The 26,121-nt window shown below is 33.7% G+C and overlaps 1 protein-coding gene across 2 annotated transcripts in view; it reads left to right on the top strand.

The window, feature by feature from the left end:
• The window catches only part of path (solute carrier family 36 member pathetic), a 94,698-nt gene extending 70,897 nt beyond the window's left edge, over positions 1–23,801 (top strand). For both annotated transcript variants that reach the window (XM_072543928.1, XM_072543929.1), the window contains 5 exons: positions 1,656–1,806; positions 7,108–7,229; positions 7,785–8,145; positions 13,866–14,044; positions 17,207–23,801. In XM_072543928.1, coding sequence (XP_072400029.1) covers positions 1,656–1,806; positions 7,108–7,229; positions 7,785–8,145; positions 13,866–14,044; positions 17,207–17,777 — 1,384 coding nt within the window. In that variant the 3' untranslated portion in view covers positions 17,778–23,801. The remainder of the gene's footprint in view (positions 1–1,655; positions 1,807–7,107; positions 7,230–7,784; positions 8,146–13,865; positions 14,045–17,206) is intronic.
• The last annotated feature ends 2,320 nt before the right edge of the window (positions 23,802–26,121 follow it).

Genomic DNA, 26,121 nt, shown 5'->3' with positions numbered 1-26,121 from the left:
ATTAATAAGAATTACCAGTTTTAATATCAGGACAAAGATCTAAAACACAGGTCATATGGGGTTGCTTTATAATTGCCGAAATGTCATTAAAATACCAGCCCAGTCATCAGATTTGACTGTTCGCTCCATTCGCTTAGCTCGGGCATATTTTGACAGATTCATTGTCGGAAACCTACAACACAACAATTTCTACTTGTCAGTATTAATAGCTCAAGTATCCAACTATTGCAGACTTCTTCCTTTAAAAAAGAAGAATTATTCTAAATAGTGGAAGTGTATACTAAACCCTTCAAATTTTGGGTAGTATATATTTAAAAAATATATTTTAGTTGTTATAATTTAACATAACTATTTATTATATGGTGCAGATAAATAAATATTGATTGTCGGTAATTCGCAAAGTTCAATTTTATTTACTATTTAGTTTGTTTACTATTATTATTGGCTATGAGAACGTGTGCTTGGCTGTATAGTAATTTCCAGCCACTTTTAGTCTGTCAAAAAGTAACTAACTTCGCAAAAAAATAATTACTAAATTCACTAGACAGTTCGGACTGGAAATAGCGAACCGAGTATATTGAAAATTTGTGGTTGACATTAAAAAATAAAGTAAATAGTGCCCTAATATCAAATAGAAATGAATTGAAAGTAAAAATTACTGAAGCTTGGAACACAATTTCCCCAAAGTACACTAGAAAGTTGGTCAAATCAATACCTGTATGACTGGATGACCTACCAAATATTAGGAATCATTTTTCAATGCGTAGAATTTGTTTTTTTATTATTAATTTTTTTGTTTTAAAGTTTGCTTCATTTTAACTGTGACATCAAAATAATACATAAAATAATAAATATTTATTGTTATTTATAAATTTTTTGAGTGTATTATATTCTATACGTGATTTCTGAGACTATATTTCCAATATTACATGTTAGGGCATAGTTTTATATGCACTTATGCAGAGTGCTTCACTAAAAACAATCTACTCCGATACTTAGCAATAGTTCATTAGGGTACGTTCATAACGGAGACCATCGCGTCGTATCCAAAGGAAAGAGAATTCTAGGATTTTTTTTCTTAAAGCGAAAACTTTTTTGGTTCGTTTCATCATCATCATCAGTGGTGCTACAGCTCTAGTTGAGCCTTGACCTTCCCCAGTCTATTTCGCCAGTCGTTTCTGTTCATCGCCAACCGTTGCCAATTTGCCGCGCCGATTTTCCTTGCGTCCTCGTCCACACCGTCCCTCCATCTCAGTCGTGGTCTGCCTCTACTCCTATTTCCCACTGGGACCGATAATAGAGTTCGTCTGGGTGGGTAATTTTCATTTGCTCTTGACACATGTCCAGCCCATCTAAGCCTACCTATTTTTATGAAGGATATTACATCTCTACCATTTACTATTTTTTTATACTTCTCGTACAATTCGAAATTATATCGCCTTCTCCAAATACCATTCTCACAGAATGCGCCCATTATTCTTCTTAGTATCTTCCTTTCGAAGACGAGCAGAAGATTTTGGTTCGTTTAGTTTGGTAGAATTTATTGTATTACTTTTAACTTATAACGAACGACATTTTAAACTGTGTCATAGAAAGTAATATTACATACATGTACCATTCTGATTGGATATTAATTTATTATTTTTTTTTTTCAGGAATTGTGATACTCTTACACATTTATTAAAAGCTTCTCTGGGAACTGGTATATTATCCATGCCCGCCGCTTTCAAAGCTTCTGGTTTATCTATGGGAATATTTTTAACTATTTTTGTGTCTTTAATATGCACTCACTGCGCTTACGTGCTGGTAAGTAAATATTTGTTCTACGACTATTTTAAAAAGTGTCTAAAAAAATGCATTAATGCTTTGGTTAAACATTGTTCAAAGTAAAAAAAGTAAAAAGAACTTAGATAAAGGAATTTATACATTATATATACAGTTTATACAGTATAAATCCCGATGCGCGTCATTATCTACGTCAGAGATCTAAGTTGACATTGTTGCCAAATCACAAAAAAATTCCTAAATTCATTTTAAATCAAATATATCACCATAATTATTGCAGACAAATTATAACAAAACAAATTAATATTCAATGTAAATAAATAAAATGAGTAGAAATAGAAAACAAGAATTAAGTAATAATCTTACAAAAACAATTGAAGCCGCTTGTGTAGTATAAAGAAGTAAAATAGAATAAAAAACAACACTTTTTCATTACTTATTTGCTTTGAAATATTTTATTACAACTAGATTTTGAAATGTTAATCTTTTTTCTTCGGCTTTATTTAAGTTTCAGTTTTCTGATCGATACATTATAATTGTGCATATTATTATTTTATATAATAATTATTTGTGAATAATTTATAATTATATATATTGTTTATATATTAATAATTATTTTTGAATGTAAAAAAAGTGTGGTGCTTAAAAGCTACACACTATATCTAAATCGTCCTCATTCTCTGAATCATCTATATTAATTATCACCGGTTCAATATCTTCCTGCAAATTGTCCAACGCAAACATTGTTTCTTCTACTTTCTTGACATGGTTCACATAATTCTGCCACTGCTCTTTAGATACGCGTTGCTAAACTTCTTTTATCAACCGTTCTACCGTTTTTTCTTTAAAATCTCCGTTGTTTGAAGCCATATACCTTTTCACTTGACTCCACACCATCTCAACCGGGTTCAACTCGCAATGAGTAAGGCGGCAGTTTCGCAACAACACCATATTTTTTCGCAATTGTTTCAATTTTGTACTTGTCGTACTCGTCTCTAAATGCGGCCGCAGTATCCAGTAATTCACTTTTTAGGTAACCTTGATTTGCCTTTTGTTCCACAATTTTTTCGGGAAATCAAATTTGCCGGAGTAATATGACACGTTATCCAAAACGACAACGTATAGATCCCCGTCCATTTTGTCGTGGTAATCAGCGGTTCCCATCTCGTGGATTCTTGATCGTTGTGTCCTTCCATTCCTTTTTGACTGAAGCACCGATGTTAGTCCAAGACTCATCGGTATAAACAAGGTTTACATTATCCTTCTTCCTCAATGTTTTATTTGTCTGAGGTACTTGTGTCTACAGGATATATATTTTCTTTCCATCATTATCGAATCTCGACCATTTTTACCATATTCAAAACCCATGTCATTTAGCCTACGAAATGTGGTTTTTGTAAAAGCTGATAGGTCCTCATCATCGTTTATTCTGTTCATTATGCTAACGAAGGTTGGTGGTATGTTTTCCAAAAAAAAAATCATGGACAATTTTCCTTATTCGAGATTTCACTCCCTCATCGTAAGTATTCTCATGTAAATTGAACTGGAAACTCTTTTTCTTGCTTTTTTTGTATCGGTTTCAATTCGTCTTGCTGGGCCTCTTCGCAGATGTCATAAATTTTGCGAACACTCACACCGCACATTTTCAAAACTTTTTCCACAGTAATAGTCAAGCTGTCACAATTTTTTAAGTTCAGAAGCATTTTTAAGTTCATTTTTTACAATGGAAGCTATTGAAAATTGATAAATATAGATAAGCTATCGACAATGAGTTTTTGATATATTACTTTTTTTATAGCATTTTCTTCATTTTATTGTTTAGTTCGACAATGTAACTCTCTTATTTATGCATCGATGACTCAATCATGCGTTAGTTGAAATAATAATGATAGTCTTTTATATAACCGTAGGCAATGGTTACCTATGATTCTTAAATCCGGTCCTGATGCACCGCTCGGGGCAAACCAGTAACGTGGTCGGCCGTTCTCCTGTAAGAAATACTCCTGTAAGAAATACATGTTTCCAGATTTTTGGTCTTTGTTATACTTTTTTCATCCATAATATGGTTTTGTTAGAAAAACTTTGTTTCATCATAAGTTAAACCTATAAAAAATGAAGCTTAATTTTAATGCTCAAAAAGAGCCATAAGATGCTTTACTTACTATAATATAATATATAATCACTACATCTATGCCACAGCTGCTACTGGAATCACTGTCACCGTTTATACACACACTCAAAAATGTTTTGCATATTATCTGTAACGCCACTGAACGTTTCTCATTTGGAATTTTTTGCACTGATTCTTTTTTGTCTACTAAAATAATGTATTTTATTGCTTGTTTTTTGTTTCTTAATCGTCGCAAAGATTCTCAGTATTCACATTGCGTTCATCAGTTTTCGAAAACCGATATTTGTAAAAATTGGTTTGCGTTTCATTTACTTTGTAGTGAACAGTATGAATAGACACAAGTGATATCTGAGTTCAACAGAGCTAGAATCGTTACTTTGATTGAGGAAGGCCACACACAAGTCGACGTTGCTGTCCGGGTTGAAGTTAATCAGAGTGATGTGTCTCGGATTGTGAAAAAATATCGAGATATGAATTCTGTAAGCGATCGTCCAAAAAGCGGAAGACTCAGAATTACTACCAAGGTCCAAGAACGCTTTTTAACGTTAACTGTCCGGAAAAACCCCACTGTGACTGCCCCAGCTATTAGAAAAGAGCTCCAGCAAGCTCATAATATTGTAATTTGCGATCAGACTATTAGAAACAGGTTACATTCGGCGAATTTATTTACAAGAAGACCATTGTTTGTACCAAAGCTTACGTTAGAGCAGAAAAGGACTCGACTGGAATGGACCAATGAACATTTACAATAGCATGACAACAGATGGGAAAACGTGTTATTTTCTGATGAAACCAAAATTAGCCTTTTGTCGGATAATCGCCGAATTAGGATTTGGAGGAACCCAAATCGACAGGATAGACTTAACCAAGCTGTCCAAAGAGTCCCATATCAAGGTGGCTCCATAATGTTTTGGGGCGGCATCATGCTAAATAATAAAACTCCTTTAATTCCCATTGTTGGTAACATGAATGGACAAATTTATATTGATACCATTCTTAGGCCTGTTGTACGCTTGTGGCGAGGAGCTGTTGGTCCAGAATTTATTTTTATGGACGACAATGCACCTCCCCATCGTACGAGACATGTGGCAGATTTTTTAGAGACAGAAGATATCGTCAGATTACAATAGCCACCTTGCTCACCTGACCTCAATCTCATTGAGCACGGATGAAATATGCTCAAAAGAAAAATTTAATCCGGCAGCCACCCCCAAGGACACTACAAGCTCTTAGAATAGCAGCGATTGAAGAATGGGGCATCATGGACCAGAACTACATTAATACACTTATAAGAAGCATGGGACATCGCATTCAGTCTTGGGTTGATGCAAGAGGTGGAAATACAGCATATTAAGTATTAGTTTCTTTATCTGTACAAATTTTAAAAAATATATTTATAATACATATTATAAATAATAATAATAAATTGTTATTCCTTTAAATTTTGTTTATTGTTTTTTTCAAAACATACAATTTTATATATATATAATAAAGTATTTTGTTAAAAAAAATTGATTTCACCAGATTTGTTTGATAATTTTGAAAATATTACATTATGCAAAACATTTTTGAGTATGCATATATACCACTTTTTATTACATTTTTTGATGACTAATAAAATTTTGCCATATCTGGTCTGGTAACAGTTTGTAGAGCGTCTTTCCGCATGTTTAACATCACATTCTTTATAGCCATCTCTACCAACATGTCCGTTATAAAAATTGTTTGCAATTCCCCATATTAATTGAAAATACAGTCGTATTTTATCGCCATGTAGTTCTACGAAATCATCAAAAATGTATTTTGGAGGTGGCTTGTTTCAAAAATAAATATTAATAACGTAAACTAAACTCTCATTAGGCGTACTTGCTGCCCAAAAGTCTACAAAAGCTCGTTTATCAACATTGTCTAATTAAAAGGTAGTTTATTGTTAGTTAACCAATCTTTTATTTCAGTCTTGGTTGAAGACATGTTTGGTGTTTCTCTAGCGATATGCTATGGTATGAAGCGTTATCCATTATAATTAGGGATGGTTTAGACAAACTTTTTAATAGTTGATTTTCAAACCGCGATAAAAAATTTATATATTACCGGGTTCCATCAGTTTTAATAGATTTTACACTTCTTTGATTCTCATCCTGCCGTGAGTGACATATAGGTCTATTCTGAGAAATCCAAGTTTCATCTATAAAAACAAACTTCTTCATGTGTATATTTTTGATATAATCTCAAAAATTCTGTTCTCTTCACAGCAATATGAGACTGTTCCATCAGTCCTCGCCTTGGATTATCTTTTAGCCATATAAAATCAATGTTTTTCAGTACATACGAGAACCACTAAACAGTTCTTTTTTCTTTAATTGAATCCATAAAGAGGTCAAGTCACATGTTCTTCTGAAAATAATTAAATTCGATTTCATGTTAAACAAATCTTTTTAACTTAATACACTTTATGATATCTAACGAAAAGAAAAGTATACTTTCTTCGTTCATACAGACTGTAAATTGTATTACGAATTTCACTTGTATTTATTATTTCAGTATTGGCAACTTTCTTAGGCCTAGTACGTTTTTTGGGTGGTAATGTTACAGGTTTATTAGTTTTTACGGCCTGAGGGATAGAACTCACAGTTTAAATATGTAAATTTAAAGCTGCAGCTACACGCTAAAACAAGAAAGTATATTTTAAGCATCTACATAAACATATAAATACATTACATACTTCCCTAACAGCAGTCAACGGTAGAATGGGGCCGATATTATATCTTTACGACTATTTAACTTCTTATGTGACATTTTGGAATTAAATCACACTAATTTTGTTCTATAAAGAACAGAGTTTTATTAATAGTAAATAATAAAAACAAACATTAATAGAAATCTTCAAATATTATTTCTACGAGTATTATAATGAAAGGTGTCTAGCGGCTATAATTTCAGTGTACTTGGTTAAAACAGACTACGATTTAAATATTTTGTGTTGGTATCATGTGACGTCACTTACTATGACGCCGATGACGTTCATCGGGATTTATACTGTACCAACTGTAGTTTTTAATAAGTGACCCAAAAATTAGACACGAAATAGTTCGTTAGTTTAGAAATTTGTTGTGAAAATAAAAATGTGAAACTTTTCTTTTCACCTATTAAGGCTTTTTAGGATGATTTTTTATTACAAACTTTATTTTTAGGTAACAAGTGCGCACGAGCTGTACAAAAAGACGAGAAAAACACAAATGGGTTTTGCCGATGTAGCAGAAGAAGCTTGCCTAACAGGTCCCCAGTGGGGACGAAAGTTTGCACCGTTTGCTAGGTACTAAATTTTTATTTTACTACGCATTTCTTACTCTCGTTTTTACATATTCGCTATATTTGTAAATTCTTGTAGGCTTTACAGCTACAAAATTTATCTCTACTATCTACATGGAGTTATCGAACAAATGTTTCTTCGAGACCATTTCATAACACTTGTATTTTAAATAATTAATAAACATATCGATAAAATAGCAATACTTCTGCAACACCTCCCCCTTTTTTTCGAATTCTAGTTCATACAAAACGACCGAATCTTCTTCAATCGCAAGAATCACATGTTAGATATTTTTCGGTATTTTTGTGCTGAACGGTCGACCAAAACCCGGGTGATTATTAACCGACGTGTAGGCATTTTAAAACCGAATAAAACATTATTTTATCTATATTTTGCCAATACAATCATCTCCAAAAGACTTCTGCATCAATCCATTGAAATTTCCTCGACAAGTCTTCTTTATCCCTCGCCCTTTGCTTGACTTCTCTCCAACTCAGTCCAATTCTTTCATGCTCTTGTGGTATTTAGCAAAATCTAACTATTTATTATGTGTTTCAGGAACCTTATACGTATCGGGCTATTCGTGACGTATTTTATGACCTGCAGTTGCTACACTGTCATAATGGCCAAAAACTTCAACTACGTCGTCAACCACCACTTGGGGTACGAGGTGGAAATTAGGATAACAATAGCAATTCTGATGGTTCCTCTCATTCTACTGGCGTATGTACCTAACTTAAAATATTTAGCCCCATTTTCCATGGTTGCTAATGGTTTCATGGCTGTAGGATTAGGAATTACGTTTTACTACCTTGTCATTAACCTCAAACCAGTTTCTGAAGTTGCCATGATAGCGGATATTAGTACCATGCCTGTGTTCCTCAGTATTACGATTTTTGCCATTGAAGCAATTGGTGTGGTGAGTATATTATTATTATACCACAAAGTTCTATTAAATTACATAGAAATCGGGAGGGCGGAAAAAATAAGGGGAGAAGAATTTGAAAATTACACTTGACTGCATATCGACTCATCCAGCGAAGAGGGTACTAACTCATTTTTTGAAGTTCGAATAAATTTTTCCAGTATCACAAAGCCATAATAAGCCAGTTAACTTCTTCTTATCTATTGGCAAAAGATTTGTGTATACTTTAGATGGAAATTGATCAATACGAGATGGACGTCCCCTTTTTGCTTTTGTTAGATCACACCTGATAGAATCGGAACTTAAATCATACTTAAAAAAACAACATTTGGTGTGTTATACGAAGTACTGATTTCCTTTATTTGACTGATTTTGATCATTCCTTTTCCATTGTCAGTTTTCCAATTTTTGTTGCCAACAAGGCTTTTGAAATCTAGGAAGTCTTCTTGTGACATTTCTGTTACATTATATACTTTTCCGACAGTTTTTGCCATTTTTATCAAAGTAATCCATTGTTCAGGAACATACAAGACCGACTGAAGTTTTTTCACGTTTTCAATTACAGCATGCATGCTGTCTCCCTCATTTTGGGTGTGACCTTTTCTAAAAATCTATGAATAATACTTACTTGGAAATAAACAGCTGCATAAGAGAACATTGAAAATATGGTGTGGTTTCTGTTTTGCCCACCACAGTTATCCGAATAGAAGATCAGTGATTTAATTCCCCTCTTTTTTTGGGTCTCTATAAACTTCCACAAACAACTAGCAACTTCGTTTGAATCTCGTTTAGCAATTTGTTCATGCCATACATAACAGAAACCATCATTGTTGCCTATATCAAATATGGTGAAGTTGTATGTAGCATACTTACTTTTATAATCAAAATCGCTTACATTCGATTGGGGAGTCGTTAAAACTTTTTGGAGATCGAAACATTCAACGCAGATGGACATATCTGTCAAGGCGAGTTCTTTGTCACTATTTTTCATATTTCTAGCCACTATTTTATTGGCTAAGTGACGTTCATAGTTCTCCCGTAAGTCGACCTTCACACTTTCATCAGCTAGGTTAAAGACTGAGCAGACATCGCACTGATCTTTCTTTGGTCTAAAGAAACTGATATTAAATTCAGTGTTAAAGATGTCTCTATACTGGCGATGCGTAGCAAGTTGTCCAATAATGTTTTCATCGCCATAAAATTCCGTATATAGTTTATACATTTTTTGAATACTTAAACCCTCCTCAAGATACATCCTCTTAGAATCCTTATGAATATAATGTGAGGGTACCAACGGAAATAATTTTATGTGCTTTCTCACACTTTCTGCAATATCTGGAGTAAGTCTATGTAGTCGAACTTTATGTTTTCCACGTTGATTTGATTGTAAAACTCCAGTTTCCTTTCTTTTAGTCAATGCTGTATTTACCCATGTTTGCGAAATACCAAGAATTTTTTAAAAACATATTTTTACACATTTTTGTTCACCGCCGAGCTGAAAATGATATTGCCGAGAAAAATTCCTACGAGAGTATACACCAGCAGAAATAGTACTTTATTTTTTCTCTATCTGTGTCACATGCTGTACAATAAAGTCCCATTGCCTTGTATGATCTTGCAAGTTCCAAAAGTCTTTAAAAATCTTCTGTCTCATTTCTTGATTCATTTTTGTGTTACACTTAAATCTGCATGTTTGTTGGCAAGGTTTGCCTATTTTTCTTGCCTTAACCAGTTTTCCCTGTCGATTTGTATGTTCCAACCCACGATCTAGACCAGTTTTAGATTTTACATCAATCAATTCTTCTTCTTTTCTTTCTCGTTTTCTACCCACTTTAAATGTTATTACTTTTCCTGTTCTTTTTACACTTACTTATTTGTTCCTCATTTTCCTTCGTATCATCATATGGAATTTTCTTATTATCATCTTCTGAAGGTAAATAATCTGGGTCAGTATCTGAGATTGCATGAAAAGGTTCTTCAGTATCAACTTCAAAATTTTTGTTAACTGTATTCGTTCGTTCTGTTTCTGAAAACAAAAGACGATGCATGTTACATTATGAATCTTTACTTGTTTAAATTAAAACAAACCTATAGATGCTTTGATATTAGTAGATATAACTTCTTTGGTCGTATTTAGGTCCGGGTTATCACAAATTGTTTCTAAAAAAAGGTATAAATAATTTATGTTTCCATACATATTAAAAATATACTAACCTCTTGAACAATGCGCCCGTCGAGAATCTGTTTCTCGCTTGTTAGCTGTCCTTACTAAATTTACCATGAATTGACCTCTCGAATACATCCTGGATACTTATTTAAATTTATAAAAATGTACCCTCTATTCAAACGTATTATTTTTGATAGCAATTTATACACTGTACAACTTTTATACGTAAACACCGTTGGTCATGTAGGCGTACCACCGGCGTACTTTACTTAAGCTTAAAATGCGAAAACTGTATTAACTCACGAGACAACGGCACTTCCGTTCGGAATGCCGAGGAAGACTATACTAACTTAAGATAGGATTGTTTTCGTTGGAAAATGTATAGATATACAAGTAAGTACAATATTGAAGTGCAAAATTGGTTGCCTAAACATGGTCAAATTAACTTAGAACTTTATTCGTTGAAAGATATCACGGTAATCTACTTCTTCGGTAGTGTAACTCAAAAACGCCAAAAATTTAGTTAGTACAGTCTTCGTTGGACGAGTCGATATAAGAAAATTTTAAAATAACTTGTTTATGTTGGTTTTATTTTTGATTTTTATCATAGAGTAATGAAATTTCCTTGTAAGCAAACAAAACTATTGTTTTATGCCAAAACAATTACAAAAAAAAAGATATCTACCCGCAGGTTTAATGTTACACTTTTTAGTAAATAAATTTTAAGAAAAAGGAGAAAAAAATTGTTGCTTGTTGAATTTGGATATTTATTGTTTGTATTATATATTACAATTATATTGTAGGTATATTAAAAAACAATTTACGATTTTGTACAAAAAATGTCTGAATAAGATATATTTAGTTAGTTCATGCCTTTTTGAAGTAGCATTTACTTTTTCAGTCCTCTGTTGTCCCAGTTCATAGAGTCTAACGTCTAACTCTAAGGTATTCATGGCTAACAATCTTAATGAGCTCAATACGGTGACAAATGAAGTCTACTACTTCAGTACATAAAGAGAAAACATTGCCTGAAGAAAGGCAATGCCATTGACTATCTTGGCATTCACACAAGAACCATTTTTGAAGTTACCCGTTGCCAAGAACAACGTTTTTTCTGTACTTTCCACAACCTGAAAAGTGTCTTTTGTGAGATTTATATTTTAAATTTAGTAACCCGCTAAATTCCCCAACAGAAGCATAAGAATGGTCGGATTTTGGTTTAAATTAACATTGAATACAATCTAAACAGTTCAGTTTGGGAACAATTTTCCTAATAATAAATCCACAATTTAAAAAAGGAAATCCTTTAATTTAGATTTTTCATCTGCTATCAACACAACTGTTTCGGAAGCAGATCTATGTGAATTCATATTTCATTATCTTCAAAAAAAAAATTTTCCTTCTTCTACACTGTATTTGGAATACATTTCCCTCATTTTCATTGTTATTTAGATTATTCCATACAATACAATTGGTAACAGCACAGACTGAGATCTGAAAGTGCACAGACAGAATCTATATTTTTCTGCAGCCGTCTTGAAAATAAAACTTTCGGTATGATTTATTAAATCGAAAGTACCATTTTACACAACTCGTACCGAAAGTAGCTACTTTCGGGACTAATTTTTTCACTTTCGGGACGATTTTAGGTAGCTAGGTAACGGCTTTGACAATAATATCAACTTTGTATTTTATTTGGGCAACGCTTGTCATTTAAGATTCGTGTCGTGTGTTTTCGCTCAGTTTTTCGTTTTTCAATTCCAAGAAATGGAAATCAGCAGTGAAAGTGAAGCCGAAATGATTCCAGATGAGATTAGAAAAACTGCTAAAGCCGCTATTTATGAATTATTGCCGGTAAAGTCAATAAAGAGGTATGAATTGGTCTACAATTTATTTCAAAAACGGAGCAATGATAAAAATGTACATACTATAAATGAAGAAGAGATTCTTGCATATCTAATGGAAAAATCTAATATCTTAAAGCCATCAAGCCTTTGGAGCAATTACTCGATGCTTAAGCTCACACTTACATTAAAAACAATATAGATATAAGCCGCTATCCAAAAGTTATTGTTTCCTTAAAAGAAAATCCATCTGTACTGACTGATAGTGGTGGTAGAAAAAATTCTTTAAGAAATAATTCACTAAGCTTCACAGATTGAAAATGGCCGCAACCAAGTTAATATCTCAAAAAATAATAAAAGTACTGACACGTCTAACACTAATTTCAATACTGCCACTTCTGTTAATATTCCTAACAATATCAATGTAAATAATTGTTATAATTGTGTTATTAATATTCATATAGTATTTTTCATATAAAAATGCGTGCACGTCATTCAAGATTTACGACGTCAGAACCCCACAGCGTTGCCAAAACATCAGAATAGTTAGTAAGTGAGGAATTTTTAAAATGTCAACTATTTGTCAAACTATTATATAACAGTAAATACACTTAGTTTTAAGACTACTGCAACACACTAAAATACATAAGAAAACATTTTAATACAAAATTATATATTCTAAATCTTAAACTTACCTCTATTTAGAGCATTAATGGTAAAAACGTCCCGCCATTATTTCTCGTTCAAAATAATCTGTCTTATATGAAAGTTTATCAGCTTCCTACAGACTATTTAGTTGTTTTGGCATAGCACAATCACAATACACAATATTATTAATATATAATATATTATGATCAAATTGTGTAAGAAATCCAAACATAAACAAAATTCTTACTCTAAAAAAGCGGCAACTCTTTAAACAATTTTGCCACACGCTGAACTGTCAGAAAATTTTGTTATTAATAAATCAACTGCTTCTCTATCACTTTACTTTTAAATATCAATAATTGTGTAGAAGTAGTAATAAAGTGGTTATTGAAAATGGCAATTCGCCAAAAAGCTTCAACAAGATTAAAGTGTTTTATTAATATCAGGTGAATAAACCTAGGAAAATCAGACAGAATATGTTGATAAAAAGAACATTTAATGTTTTCTGCTTCATTTCTGAATTGCTGATTGAAACATTTTCATTGTTTTTGAAAACAAATTGACGTTCATGGAAAGATTACACTTTTGTCACTTGTCACATGCACTGTGATCTATTTTATTATCCGCACTTCCACATAGCCATTATGAAGCTACAGAAAAATAAATCAAGTAGAACCAACAGAACGTCCATTTCTTTCGAGGATCTTCTGTTATGAAGTGGAAGAAAATATCGTTCTACAAACTGTTGTCCTGTCGCAATACGAGTTTTAGTTTCAATTTGATGGTTCTACAGCGATCAACTTGAAACTAAAAATCGTTTAAGTTGATCGCTGTAATACCATCAAATTGAAACTAAAAATCTTTTTGTTTGCTGATATTTATCAATAGGAAAGAAGTTTGTCTTCATTTAAGTATTGATTAGTTCCTTGAAGAAATAAAACTAATCCCTCGAATGGGTTAAATAATAAATTTTTCTATAGTTATGTGCCTAGTAATTTTATTAATAATGATTAAAGAGCATTTGTATTTATTAAATATTATTGTTTCTCTTTTAGATTATGCCCTTGGAAAATAATATGGGAACACCTCAGTCTTTCATCGGTTTATGCGGAGTATTGAATCAAGGAATGAGCGGAGTTACTTTAGTATACATACTCATCGGTTTCTTTGGATATCTAGCTTTTGGAGACAAGGTTGAAGGATCAGTTACTTTAAATCTGCCTAAAGAAGCCATGTAAGTATATCAGAATTTTCAGTGAGTTGTCAGTATTTTTGAAATGTTTTATCAAAAATTTAGGTATGAAGTTTTTTTTATTTTAATTATAAGAGTATTCTTCTAAAATTAGAATCTGATCAAGATTTTGTTATTTATATTTAGTTCGTTATACTAAGGCCCCTTTTTACTAAAAACAAATTAAGGACTGAATAGGAAATTATTTGTAGAAAATCCGATTTGAAAGAACTTTCCCTAGCAGTCCACTTACATAAAGTTTTGACTGAAAATAATTTGCAAGATTTTTCTGAAATAATTTTAATTCTTCAAGTACTTGTTGCAAAAAAACATTTGTCTTTCCATAGCTCTTTGAGTTTTCTTTATTCTATCTAAGTCCTTAGAAGTACTATAGGCTAATAAAATACATTATTTAATGTAATTTCTTTCGACGATACTCGCAAAATTTAGGTTTCGCTAAATTTCTTCTGTTTCTTTTCAACTAGCTGTTCTGCTGTGTGGTGCATTATTTCGTCTCTTTGTTCTTGTCCTTTTTCTAGATATGTTGAGAGTTATTGCATCTAATTCGAGACAAATGTGATAGCTGCCAGGATTGTATTAGCCAAGTGTGAACTTTTTATAGAATTTAAGTGCAATTTTAATGCAATTTTGATTAAAAAACGAAACTTATTTCCCTACAGTCTGCCTTACACAGTCTAATTCACATAGTCTAACTCATACAGTCTGACTCACTTTTCTAGCTTCAACTTCCAGCATCGTTCCCTCTTACCTTTGCCGTTGGTCCAGTTGTCTTTCTTCCTCTTCTTTTTCTTGATCACTGCACGGATAGAGTTGTGTATACTAGTCCAACTTGCTTTATTTTCAACCATTCTCTCAATCATTTCTCTCATACCTGTCTCTCTTTGCATTCTGTTCCTTTGTACTATCCATCTGTTGCACTAAGATCGTATGTGTCACAGTATCAGAGTGTCCACAGTATAGGCATTCATCTGTGTCAGCCTTTCTGAACATATCGAGGTAGGCCCTAAAACTCCCGTGTCCTGTGAGAACCTGCGTTAGGAAATAATCCAGTCACCTGTGGTCACAGTCCAAACAATTTCTTATGCTCGGGATCAGCATCTTTGTCCACTGTGCCACATGCTCCGTGTTGTTCCATTCTTCTTGCCATCATTCAATTGACCTTTCCCCTTTCCTGTCTTCTCTCGGACATAGTAAGGTTTGGGTATTTTCTCTCATAGAGCTCTTTTCTTTCCACCGGCAAAACATGCAACGGAACACATTCAGTGATGGTCCTCAAGGCTGCCGCAGACACAGTCCTGCGGGCGCATGCCACTCGCAACAGACTTGTTCTGTCCACTCGTGTCATGAGCCTCCTATAGGCTGTTATTTCTACCGCCCCGCTCCAGACTGGTTCCGCGTAGAGGACGATCGACTGCATAACACCGTGTAGCAGTTTCCGGGCCACCTCCCGCACGTGCTCTCCCCACTTTCCATTCTGGTGAAACGTCACTCCCAGGTACTTTACGTGTTTCTTGGGTGTTAGACATGCCCCCGAACATTGTAGTTCCATACTTTGTGAGTTCCTTTTTCCCTTTAGGATGATGGCTTCGGTTTTCTCTGCCGAAAGTTTCAGTCCGTGCTGCGTCATCTATTTCTTTATGATGTCGCCTGCATTCCGAACCCGGTATTTGAGATCTGGCTCATCCTGGGCCACTAACAGTACAGCGAGGTCATGCGAAAGAGGTTGTACCCTGTCCGTATTCACAGTTCATAACTCTGTTATATGTCAGGTTCCATAGCATTGCGCCCAAGACAGATCCTTGGGAGACCCCGGCTGTCACGTCGACGAGCCCTTCTCCACCATAATCCTTCTCTCGTACAGATACTCCGCCACCACATTCATCAGGTAACCAGGACATTCTCTCTCCTCCATTACCTTCATTACCACTGCGTATTGAATGTATTTCTAACATCGAACAACAGCAGGGCCACCCGGCGATGTTCATCCCCTCTGTTGTGCAGTGCTTCGAGTACACTCATGATAGCATCAATCGTGCTTTTACCTTTACAAAAACCAAATTGCACTCGGACATGTGATGCAAGGCGAGAAGTATGGCATCCTGCGACTCATAATGCAAGGAAAGATAGATCGCAGAAGAAGCATCGGAAGAAGACGAATTTCATGGCTCAAGAACCTGAGAGAATGGTTTGGATGCAGCTCAAAACAACTATTTAGAGCTACTGCCTCAAAAAATTAAAATAGCTATGATGATTGCCAACCTCCGTAGCGGAACCTGAAGAAGAAGAAGAAGAAAAACCAAATTGCCTCCGAGATAAACCACCTGACTTCTCAATCATGTCGTCTATGCGTACTCGCAGCATCCTTTCATACAGCTTACCGATGCATGGAAGGAGACAGATGGGGCGATACTTTTCCCCAGCCTTGGGTAGCAGTACTAACCTCGATGTCCTCCAAGGTTCAGGAAAGGTTTGTGCATTCATGTGTTCCAGAAGCCACGCAAGCTCCGCCCGTCCTAGACCCTTCACCGCCTCAGATGGTATCTGATCCAGTCCGGGGGACCTGCGCATCTTGAGTGAACCCAATGGAACAAGTTCATCCATGTTAAAGGGTACGGCCTGCTCAGCTTCCTCGCCCCTCCATATTCCAAGCCATCTGCCGTCCGGAAAGAGCTCTCGTGTTACCTTAACCTTCTTGTCCCAGGTGTCCTCATCCAGGTTTTCACACAGCTCTTTCCAGTGCCTTCTTTTTCTGTACGGATTTTCCTGTAAAGGTCCCTCTTCCTTGCGCGATACTCTTCCTCGATCTCTTCGATGACCTCAAGGTTGATCCCTGCTATGCCTCTTGCTCTCGTTAACCTTCTTCTCATTCCATCCAAAGCCTTCTTCTCATTGTGCTCATATTTCTTTGATTGCGCTCAAAGTACCATCGAGTACCAGATTGACCAACTGTATCGTCAAAACTGATTTTGAGTAATTTCTGTCTACTTTGAGTATAATTTCTAATAATCGGCGGTTGAAAATAGCTATAAGTAAGAAAAGGCGAATTTATTTCTTGTTAGTCTATAATTACAGATATCTAAAGTTAAAATAAAATTGACAGAAGCCACCGTTTCTAACTATCTAACTATTTGTTTTTTATTCCAGTGCTGCCCAACTCGTCAACGTTTTAGTTGCTGGAGCGGTATTCTGTACTTTTGGACTGCAATTCTACGTATGCATCGACATCGCTTGGACAGCAATCAAGGATCGTTACGCCAAAAATGAAAAAGTGGCCAACTACATCATGCGCACCGTAATGACCTTCATATGCGTCGTGCTGGCAATTGCAGTACCCACCATCATACCATTTGTGTCATTAATCGGTGCGTTCTGCTTTTCAATTTTGGGATTAGCCGCTCCAATTATGATCGAAATGCTGACATTCTGGGAAAAAGGATTCGGAAAGTACAATTGGAAGCTCTTCAAGAACTTGATTGTATTCATCGTAGCTGTTTTGGCTTTGGTGTTCGGATCGAAGGCAGCTATTGAAGACATCATTGATATGTACTCGAAGAAGACTATCTTAGACCCGATACTATTAGGAAATGGAACAGCTCACGGCAACTACACCGTCAATGGTACTCTTAGTGAAACACTCTCAAATTTTACCAGCACTTTAGCGTCGCTAACATCAACGACGAGTATACCTACCACGACGGTAAATTCAACGCTATGAATAATTAGACCATTTAGGTAATTTTTAATAAACTTTCAGTATTGTCGAGGAGGTGTAATTTTTGGTGGAGCAACTAAGAGGTAAAGTAAAAAGAATTGCTGAGAATATCCATCCATTAGAATTAATGCGAAAAACAATCACTTTAAGGAACTGGTTCACGAGATTTTTTACTTATTACTAGAAAACTGTGAATTATCTAACCTGTTAACTTTCTTACATAACACCCCCTATTCCAGTATAGGTGTCATTCAATCCAGTTTCGTTTGAGCGGTATTAGTTTCGCTATTAACTCGTGTTAGTTTTCTCAAATAATCGGAGAAATTATTTCGATTACAAAAACGCTTTAATTAAATTTCTTCAAACTATTTTTCTATTTTTATCTAGTACATCTATTTTTTACCAGTTCTACCTCTTTGTAATCAATTCCTTGAATACTGTTAGTAGTCGAGTAGTCCCCATTTGTTCCTATTTTAGTTTTTAGGAAATAATTGTATACTGGTTTGGTGAAGTTCCTTTTCATTATTTATTAATATTATTTGATAGTATGTTATATAAATCATCTTTACTTTTCACTTATTTATTTTGTAAATAAACAATAAACAAACTGTTGAAATTGAGCTTGCTCTAAACAAAATTATGTAATTGTTCTTATCACAAAATTACACCTTTTTGAAACACCCTGTAATTCTTAAGGTAGCGTGCTGATAAATTTAGAGGATGGTTTGAGTGTTTTTCACCCAAATCAATTATCTTGTCGCACACGTAAAATCAACGTCAATAAATAACTAGAGACGTTAATATTTTTCTAATATGGTTACCTCATACTAATATCTTATCAAAGTGGTTTACCATACAGCTCATTCCGATAAAGTCCGATGCACGTCATTGATCAGAAATTTAATCTTATACTGATACTGTTCTACTATATTGTCTCACTGAATATGTGGAATAATATTAAATTTAAAAGTACAGGATTGGAACTCCCAAGTGATCAATATAACGTAATTTAACCTATATATCTGGCTTTGACATGACATAGACATATAATACGTCTATGGGATTTGAGAAAATGACCTCTGCGCTTTTTATATTAAAGATCATAAATATCATGTCATACTTAATAACAAGTTAATTAACAGGTTGACTTCCAAGCCGATTTAGTACTATTTGCTATTATGTATTTGTGAACCATATTGGTACACAGCACTATTTTCCAACGGCAAAGTGTGTACCTATATAGTGCACAGCATGCTGATGTGGTCAATCATTGTATGTATTTTGTATGTTATGTATGTAAAAATACACTATTTTAAGTGAAAAGAAAAATAGTTTATTCATCAAATAAAAACACATCAAAAATACTGATAAATGCAATTTAAAGAAACAATCAGTACAAAGGTATTTACAACAAATCAGACAATGTGTCCACACTTTTTTAGAAGTTTGTTATGCTACCTTTTCGTCCCTCTTTCTTCGCGAGTTCCTTATAGCAATTTTGGCATCTTCCTCATTTGTTTGTCTTCTGTAAAATGTGACGATTTATATTTTCAGAACGTTCTGTTGTCTTTTTTGTTAGAAGATTTTCACGAACTCTTCGTTAAATTCTGTAATTTTCATTTGTTTGTTTGTTGCCACTGAATTATACAGATACATTGCCTTTACTACAGCTGTAGTAAATAATCTCGAATGCAACTTTTCGATACCATTTTACAGATCTTCTTAAAGCTCGATGGTAGGATTCCATCTGGTCAGATAAATCAATAGCAGATTTGCCGATATTATATTCTATTATGGCACAGGGTTTAGATTTTATGCCACTTCGAGTATGTACTTCTGTAACTTGATCTATGTTCAGTGGTTAATAAAAAAAATCTCTTTTGTCTTTCCATTTAAGAACTGTAATACCACAGTCGTTTCGACGAGTGACAACTTCGTTTTTCTTTAACTTGTCTTTTACTACTTCAGATGGTATTAGCTTCCTGTTAGCACGTAGTGTCCCAACTAAATGAGTAGAATTTTGAAGCAGTCTTTTTGCGAGTAGTACACCCGGGTACCAAGTGTCAGTAATAATGTACATCAAAAATTTAAATAAGGAGCCATTAACTCCATAACCACTTTCTTTGATACTGGCATATCGTCCACTGCTTCTTTTCCACAGTATATTTTAAATTGCAATGTATAATATGATTCAGAACAAAGTTTAAATATTTTTATTCCGTAACGATGCCTTTTATTGTGAATGTATTGACGGAAAGAAAGCCTGCCCAAAAAAGGAATCATAGATTCATCAATACATACAGACTGGGTTGGGCAGAGAGTCGCTGATATGTAGTCGCTTACTTTACTGGTCAACAAATAGTTATCTTTTTTCCAGTAATGTGAAATTGAAGGCATTTGGTAAAATCCCATCCGTAATACCAATCCAAGAAATGTGCCGATTTCTTCATTGTTGTGAGAATCCATTGTTGCACTCGAGAACATCTTTTAACATTCGGATAATTTAGCCGTTGAATAGCGTAGCGATTGATTTCTTGAACAATCATTGAAATAACATTATCATCCAAGAATAGGTCAAAAAAATCAATTGGATTTCCATTGTGTAGTCTCGGTAATATTGGAATTTATACCTATGTCTTCATTGTTTTTAGTGTAGATAATATTTTTAACTTTTGAGGCGTCTGGTCTGCTCCAATCAGATACAGTACCTAAAAAATTAATAAAAAAAAAAGTTAATATAATATTCTACTTACAATGATTTCATAAAAATTACCTGGCCAGAGCAGTGTATTTGCTACTCTAGGTGGATTAGCGAGTCAGTGGAGTCATCACTCTCTGTATTACTCAACGCCTCGTCATTATTGGCTGTAAAATTGTGGTCTAAATTACTATCACTATCAAACTCGCTTTCACTTCCTATAGAAGGCGTAGGAATCTCTGTATAAACATAACACACGTTCTGTTTCTCGGTCATCCATCTGGTTGAACCGTCAGTCAACTAACAAGATCTGCTATTTCTATAAATAGTTCAACACTGGCCAGAGCCGACTGGCCAGTGTTGATCAACTTCGTGCATCAACTTCGTGCCAAATCGGGATGGACAAGGTCAAATTACATACTATATTTGTTGTATATTGCAAAGAAATACTATAGAAGACTCAAAATAATATATCGATAATCAAATATTTAAATAAAAAACCGATTTAACAAACAATACGGTGTGGCCCCCAGGACCGATATATTGATTTTCTCAAACAAGCTTATATATGGATATGATAGTGTGCACCATATTGGTGCACATGGCAGTCAATTTATTAATTCTAATATCAAAATAATCACTTTTTTTGTTTTTAAGTAACTTAAAATATGAATTCGTTTAATGTTCATATCGATTTGGAGTTTCGACAATTGTAACTACTAGGTAGTAATAAAACGACATAGTCTTTGTTATTGATGACGTGTAACGGGATAAGTGGGCCATGCATAACAGTAGTAAATTAAAATCTTGACTAAGTCAGGAAACCAAAAATCTGCAAAGGCTAAACCACACACTTAACAACATATTATATGAGGATTTTTGTTACATGTATTTTTAGTTTTTTTTATTATTATTTCTTGGGGCATTTGTAGATATAAGCACGAGAAATAACTTATAATAAATGCAATTCTTTCATAAAAAAAGATACAATTTACGCAATTTTCCGAAATATATCTATCAATAGGTATATCAATATTATATTAATAACGGGATTAAATATCTTTACGAGAAAATATTCTGAAAGATAAATTTTTTTATTAAATTAGTATTTTGGAAAATTGTATTTAGCTTTGGTGTAATAAGGTATTTGCAAAAATAAACGATACACTGCATAAATACCGAATATATTATATACCATGTGTCCAAATACTCTTCTCGGGTGAAGAGAGTACACAGTCCTGCTGGGGTCGAGTGGCTTCGAGGGTGGATTCGGTTTACGGGATGTGGTTTTCCTTGTGAATTTCGATGTTGAGTTTTTTAACTTGTATTGAAGTTTCCTTGAAGAAATATAAATCGAACCTCAATAATAGAAATGTTGCCTTAAAATCTACCCAACATGGTAGTTAAAAACAGAATCAAAAGTAATAGTAAATCATTATACATGTTTATATTGAATGGTTGCTACAAACGCTGGAAATAAATGTGATTATTCGTTGTTGCACCTCTAATATTTCATTGTAGTAGATTTTCTAAGCAACATTATCAAAATTTCAAATGTAAGCGTCAGAAATTATTTTTTGAAAAAAGTCACTGAGCAATTCTGTGGGGTATTTATACCATTGCAATCATTTTTTTTATTTTTGAATCGAAACGTTTATACTGGTGTTGTATTAATTTTTCTCTATAGTAAAATTCAGATCGGATCGTCACGACACGGAATAGTTTGTATCGTGACGAAAACGTTATTACTGTTTATTTTGGCACATACCTTATTTCAATTAAATATATGACAGCTGGCTTGTCAATATAGACTGACATTGTCTCACCCGGCTAATTCCAGCAAAATTATACTACTCTTAAGGTTAATTTATACAATGTAACCAGAGAAAGTATCTTCCCACCTCCATTTGAATTTAAAAACTTCGTTGGTTACGTTTCTCTTTAGTAGAAACATGGTTTTACTGTGATTTTGTTAAACTATTTATACCAATTAAGTATTTTTACTGTTTGTTTTTTTGCATTTTAGGGTACTATATTTTTTATTAAATATTTTTAGGTACTTTGCAACTCTCTCCAGAGAAAATAAAGTATTTCTTTCTTATTTATTATTATCTTGTAAGTAAATCGAACACTTTGGAGAGAGATGTAATAGAAATTTAGTGATAACTTAAGTCCCTTTTTGTATAACAGAACTAATGTGAATAGAATCATACAAATAATTGTGTAGATCAAGTTGATAATTTTTGTACGTCTTGAACTTTTAAATGGTACTTAAAGTAATACTTCTAATGTATTTCTACGGATGGAAAAGTCATTTGTCGCGCATTCAGCGCATTCGTTAGTATTGCATTTGGTCTTACTTATGGTAATATCCAATACTGTTTGTAATATTTCTTTTCTTTGGTTTTTTTTTTCGTTTCTTCTGTAACTGCAGCAGATATTGTCAAAGATGATGTGACATGGGCAGTAGCTGTCTTCCTCTAACTAAAGGTGTATCTTTAACGAAACAACGCAAGGAAGAATTCCACATCACGGCCTATAAAACCCATTAGTCTACGTAAAAAATTGTAAAAAGTCATCGCACAAAAAGATTTGCGAATAAATTTAATCTCCGGCCATAATGAAAGACACTAGCATTCGTGTGACAAATTTTTTTGATTATGTATCACATGAAATCTTACGGTGCTTATGTCAGACCTCAACTTTGTACTCCTATGTTGCCAAATTGTCGTCTCTCAACTATTATTCCTTCATTTAATACAAATTGTGATTGCCCTATGATCTACTGTCTGACGTATTTCCATATTTTTGACAAGCTTCTGTAATTTTGATTCCATTGTGCGTCTTTAATTTGTTTCATAATGAAACTCACATCCCTCACAGATTTATCCCTTGTAACAAACACCTTTATATCTGTATTAGATAATTGTGCTTCCAATTTAGAACTAAAAGATGAAATATTTGATCCGCTATTTTATGTATTCAGAATAACCAATGTGATATTAGATTTATTTCAAGAAACACTTTATTGCTTTCGTTTCAAAATTTATCCATCCAATTTTATTACGTAAATATTGACTTCTACACAAGTATTGTATGTTTTGTTGAATATCATTGTGTTTTAGACCAATTTACAGTTGTAGGTATCAAAATAGTTTTTTTACATTGTTCGATTTTACTAAAAATACGTTAGGCCTGTTATTTTTTGGCTTTAGTATTTATAGTAAAAATGCCAACCGAGAATTTGTATTTATTTTTTAATACTTGTACTACTAAGAGAAATTTTTATTTGTAAGAAATTTTGTAATGTCAATAAAAGCTAAAACATTTATAGGTAATTTTTGTTGTAAATTTAACTATAGAGAAATTACTTTTAAAAACAAAAACGGCTCTAAGATGTTTTGTATAAATAAATTTTATCATCGATAATTTCTGTTTACTGACAACACAGCTAAACTAAATACAGAATAAAGATGGCCTAGGCATAAACAAACCAATACTTTATGAATGTAACGAGGAGCACTCACAAATTAGTTGGACCACTGTTGGTCCAACTTGTTTAATTTGAATTCGTTAATGTAATGTATTGAATTAATAAAATAAACCTCTGTAAAAAATGGTTTAAAATTAAATGTAATATCTAAGATCTTCCGGTGTGAACTGGGTTGCCAATCCTGAACTGAGCTCTTAATCGCACCCCATTCGTTTGCAAAACCGATGCAAAGGTCAGAAAAAGTTATTCGTCAAAAATAAAAGCATTCTACATATCTGACTAATAAATAAAACGAAAAAACTCGAAAGTATAAATTAATATTTTATTCAGAGTCTGACGTGCTGCTTTCATTAACTACGTTAATTATCAGTGGTTCACCTGGAGTCCCAATGATATTGTCAAGATCCCACTTCTTTTGTTCGACTTTCTGCTGAACATACTGTATACATTTTTGCCATTATGTAGATGTGATTTTTTCATTAAAAAGATCTTTTATATCTGAAAATTTAAAAGTAGTATTCTTCTCTGCAATATAATTATTTTTTAAGTCTGCCCAAATTAACTCAATTAATTGGATTGAGCTCACAGTGGTATGGCGAAAGCCTCAATACTATTTGATTTTTTTTTTCTTAGCCATTTCATCTAAAACATACTTACTGTATTCTTTTTTATGTTTATTCACAATAGTCAAAATCTCGACTTTTAGAAGTGAAGTGTCAAAGCTTATATTTTTTTCCACTCTTCCTGAGTGGTACGGTGTATTATCTAAAACAATCACTTAATTTTTGTCTAGTTTCTGTGATACCGAAAAGAACCACTTTTACAATGACTCGCCAATCATCTCTTACTGATAGTCGCCAGATTTTTTTGACTCGAGGCATCAGGAACAAATCCGTCGTCACTACAAATCGACAAACGATTAACCTCTTTCCTTTGCCAATAAGGCGATTTTAACTACTATAGTAAATGCAAAACAATGATCGTTGCACGTCATTATCTTAAAACGTATGATACTGTCTTATATTATCTATAAACGATAACGAAGAATAGTTTTTAACTTCAATAAATTAGTACCTTTAAAGTGAAACCGACTGTTCACCATTATTGACGGATATAAGGCAGTACCATACGTTCTAAGGAGATGGCGTTCAACGATAAAAGGTACTGCAAATTTAAAACGATCTACATATATCAACTGGCATTTAAACGTACCTGATGGATTTCTTAATCCAGTCGACAAACTATCCAGAAAGGCTTGCTTGCTTGTTGAAGAAACGATAGACTTATCAACCCAAACTTTAAATTTCGCAGCATTAATCTACGTCTCATCATTTAATTTTCTTTAAATATTCATAAAGACATTTAAAGATTAAGAAGCAACGTTCACTAATTGCACTTGCAATTGCAACAACAAGTAGCAACTCTACTAAGTTTTAATAATTTAATAGGAAAGCCAAACCGTACGTCTATGGCTTCTAATGTGTCTTAGCGTGATTCTGTTTATTTCCAGTGCATATTTATTTTTAATACTGTATAGTCATTCATTCCGAATACTGTTTAGTAAAACGTTATTATCTCATAAAAGTCAAAGGCGTCGTTCTGATTCTGCTCGGTCGATGGGAATATTTTTTAACAATCTTGTAGCGTCCACAAATATTCCGCAAAAATTGTTCGTTCAAAAGAAGACACGGTAAATTAATTTTCTTTAAATGTTGCCTCAGGTATATCACTTCTAATTCTGTTGTCAGTCTGGCATAACTTTAGGATAAAACGTGGCTTCGTACGGTATTGCACGACAAGCATTTATAAACAATGTTTGTTAATCGAGACCTTCCTCTGGAGCTGAGGATAAAAGCCTTAACATGCTACGTGTTCTCGACGTATCAGAAATGTTGCAAATATTGTTATTGTCTTCTTCTTGTAGTTCCTTCTCCTATCGGAGGTTGGCTATCATCACAGCTTTCCGTAACTTATTGGCGGCTGCTCTGAAAAGATTTACTGAGCTGCAACTATAACACTCTCTTAGGTTTCTTAGCCAGGAAGTTCTTCGTCTTCCTATGGATCTTTTACCCTTGATTTTACCTTGCATTATGAGCCTTAATATCTCATATTTCGCACCTCTGGTAATGTGAACTAAATATTCGAGCTTTATGAAT

Source organism: Diabrotica undecimpunctata, chromosome 9, assembly GCF_040954645.1.
Source record: "Diabrotica undecimpunctata isolate CICGRU chromosome 9, icDiaUnde3, whole genome shotgun sequence".
In the NCBI taxonomy this organism is placed as follows: Eukaryota; Metazoa; Arthropoda; class Insecta; order Coleoptera; family Chrysomelidae; genus Diabrotica; species Diabrotica undecimpunctata.
The sequence above is the reverse complement of the archived record's forward strand: the minus strand, read 5'-3'. Positions and strand labels throughout refer to the sequence as shown.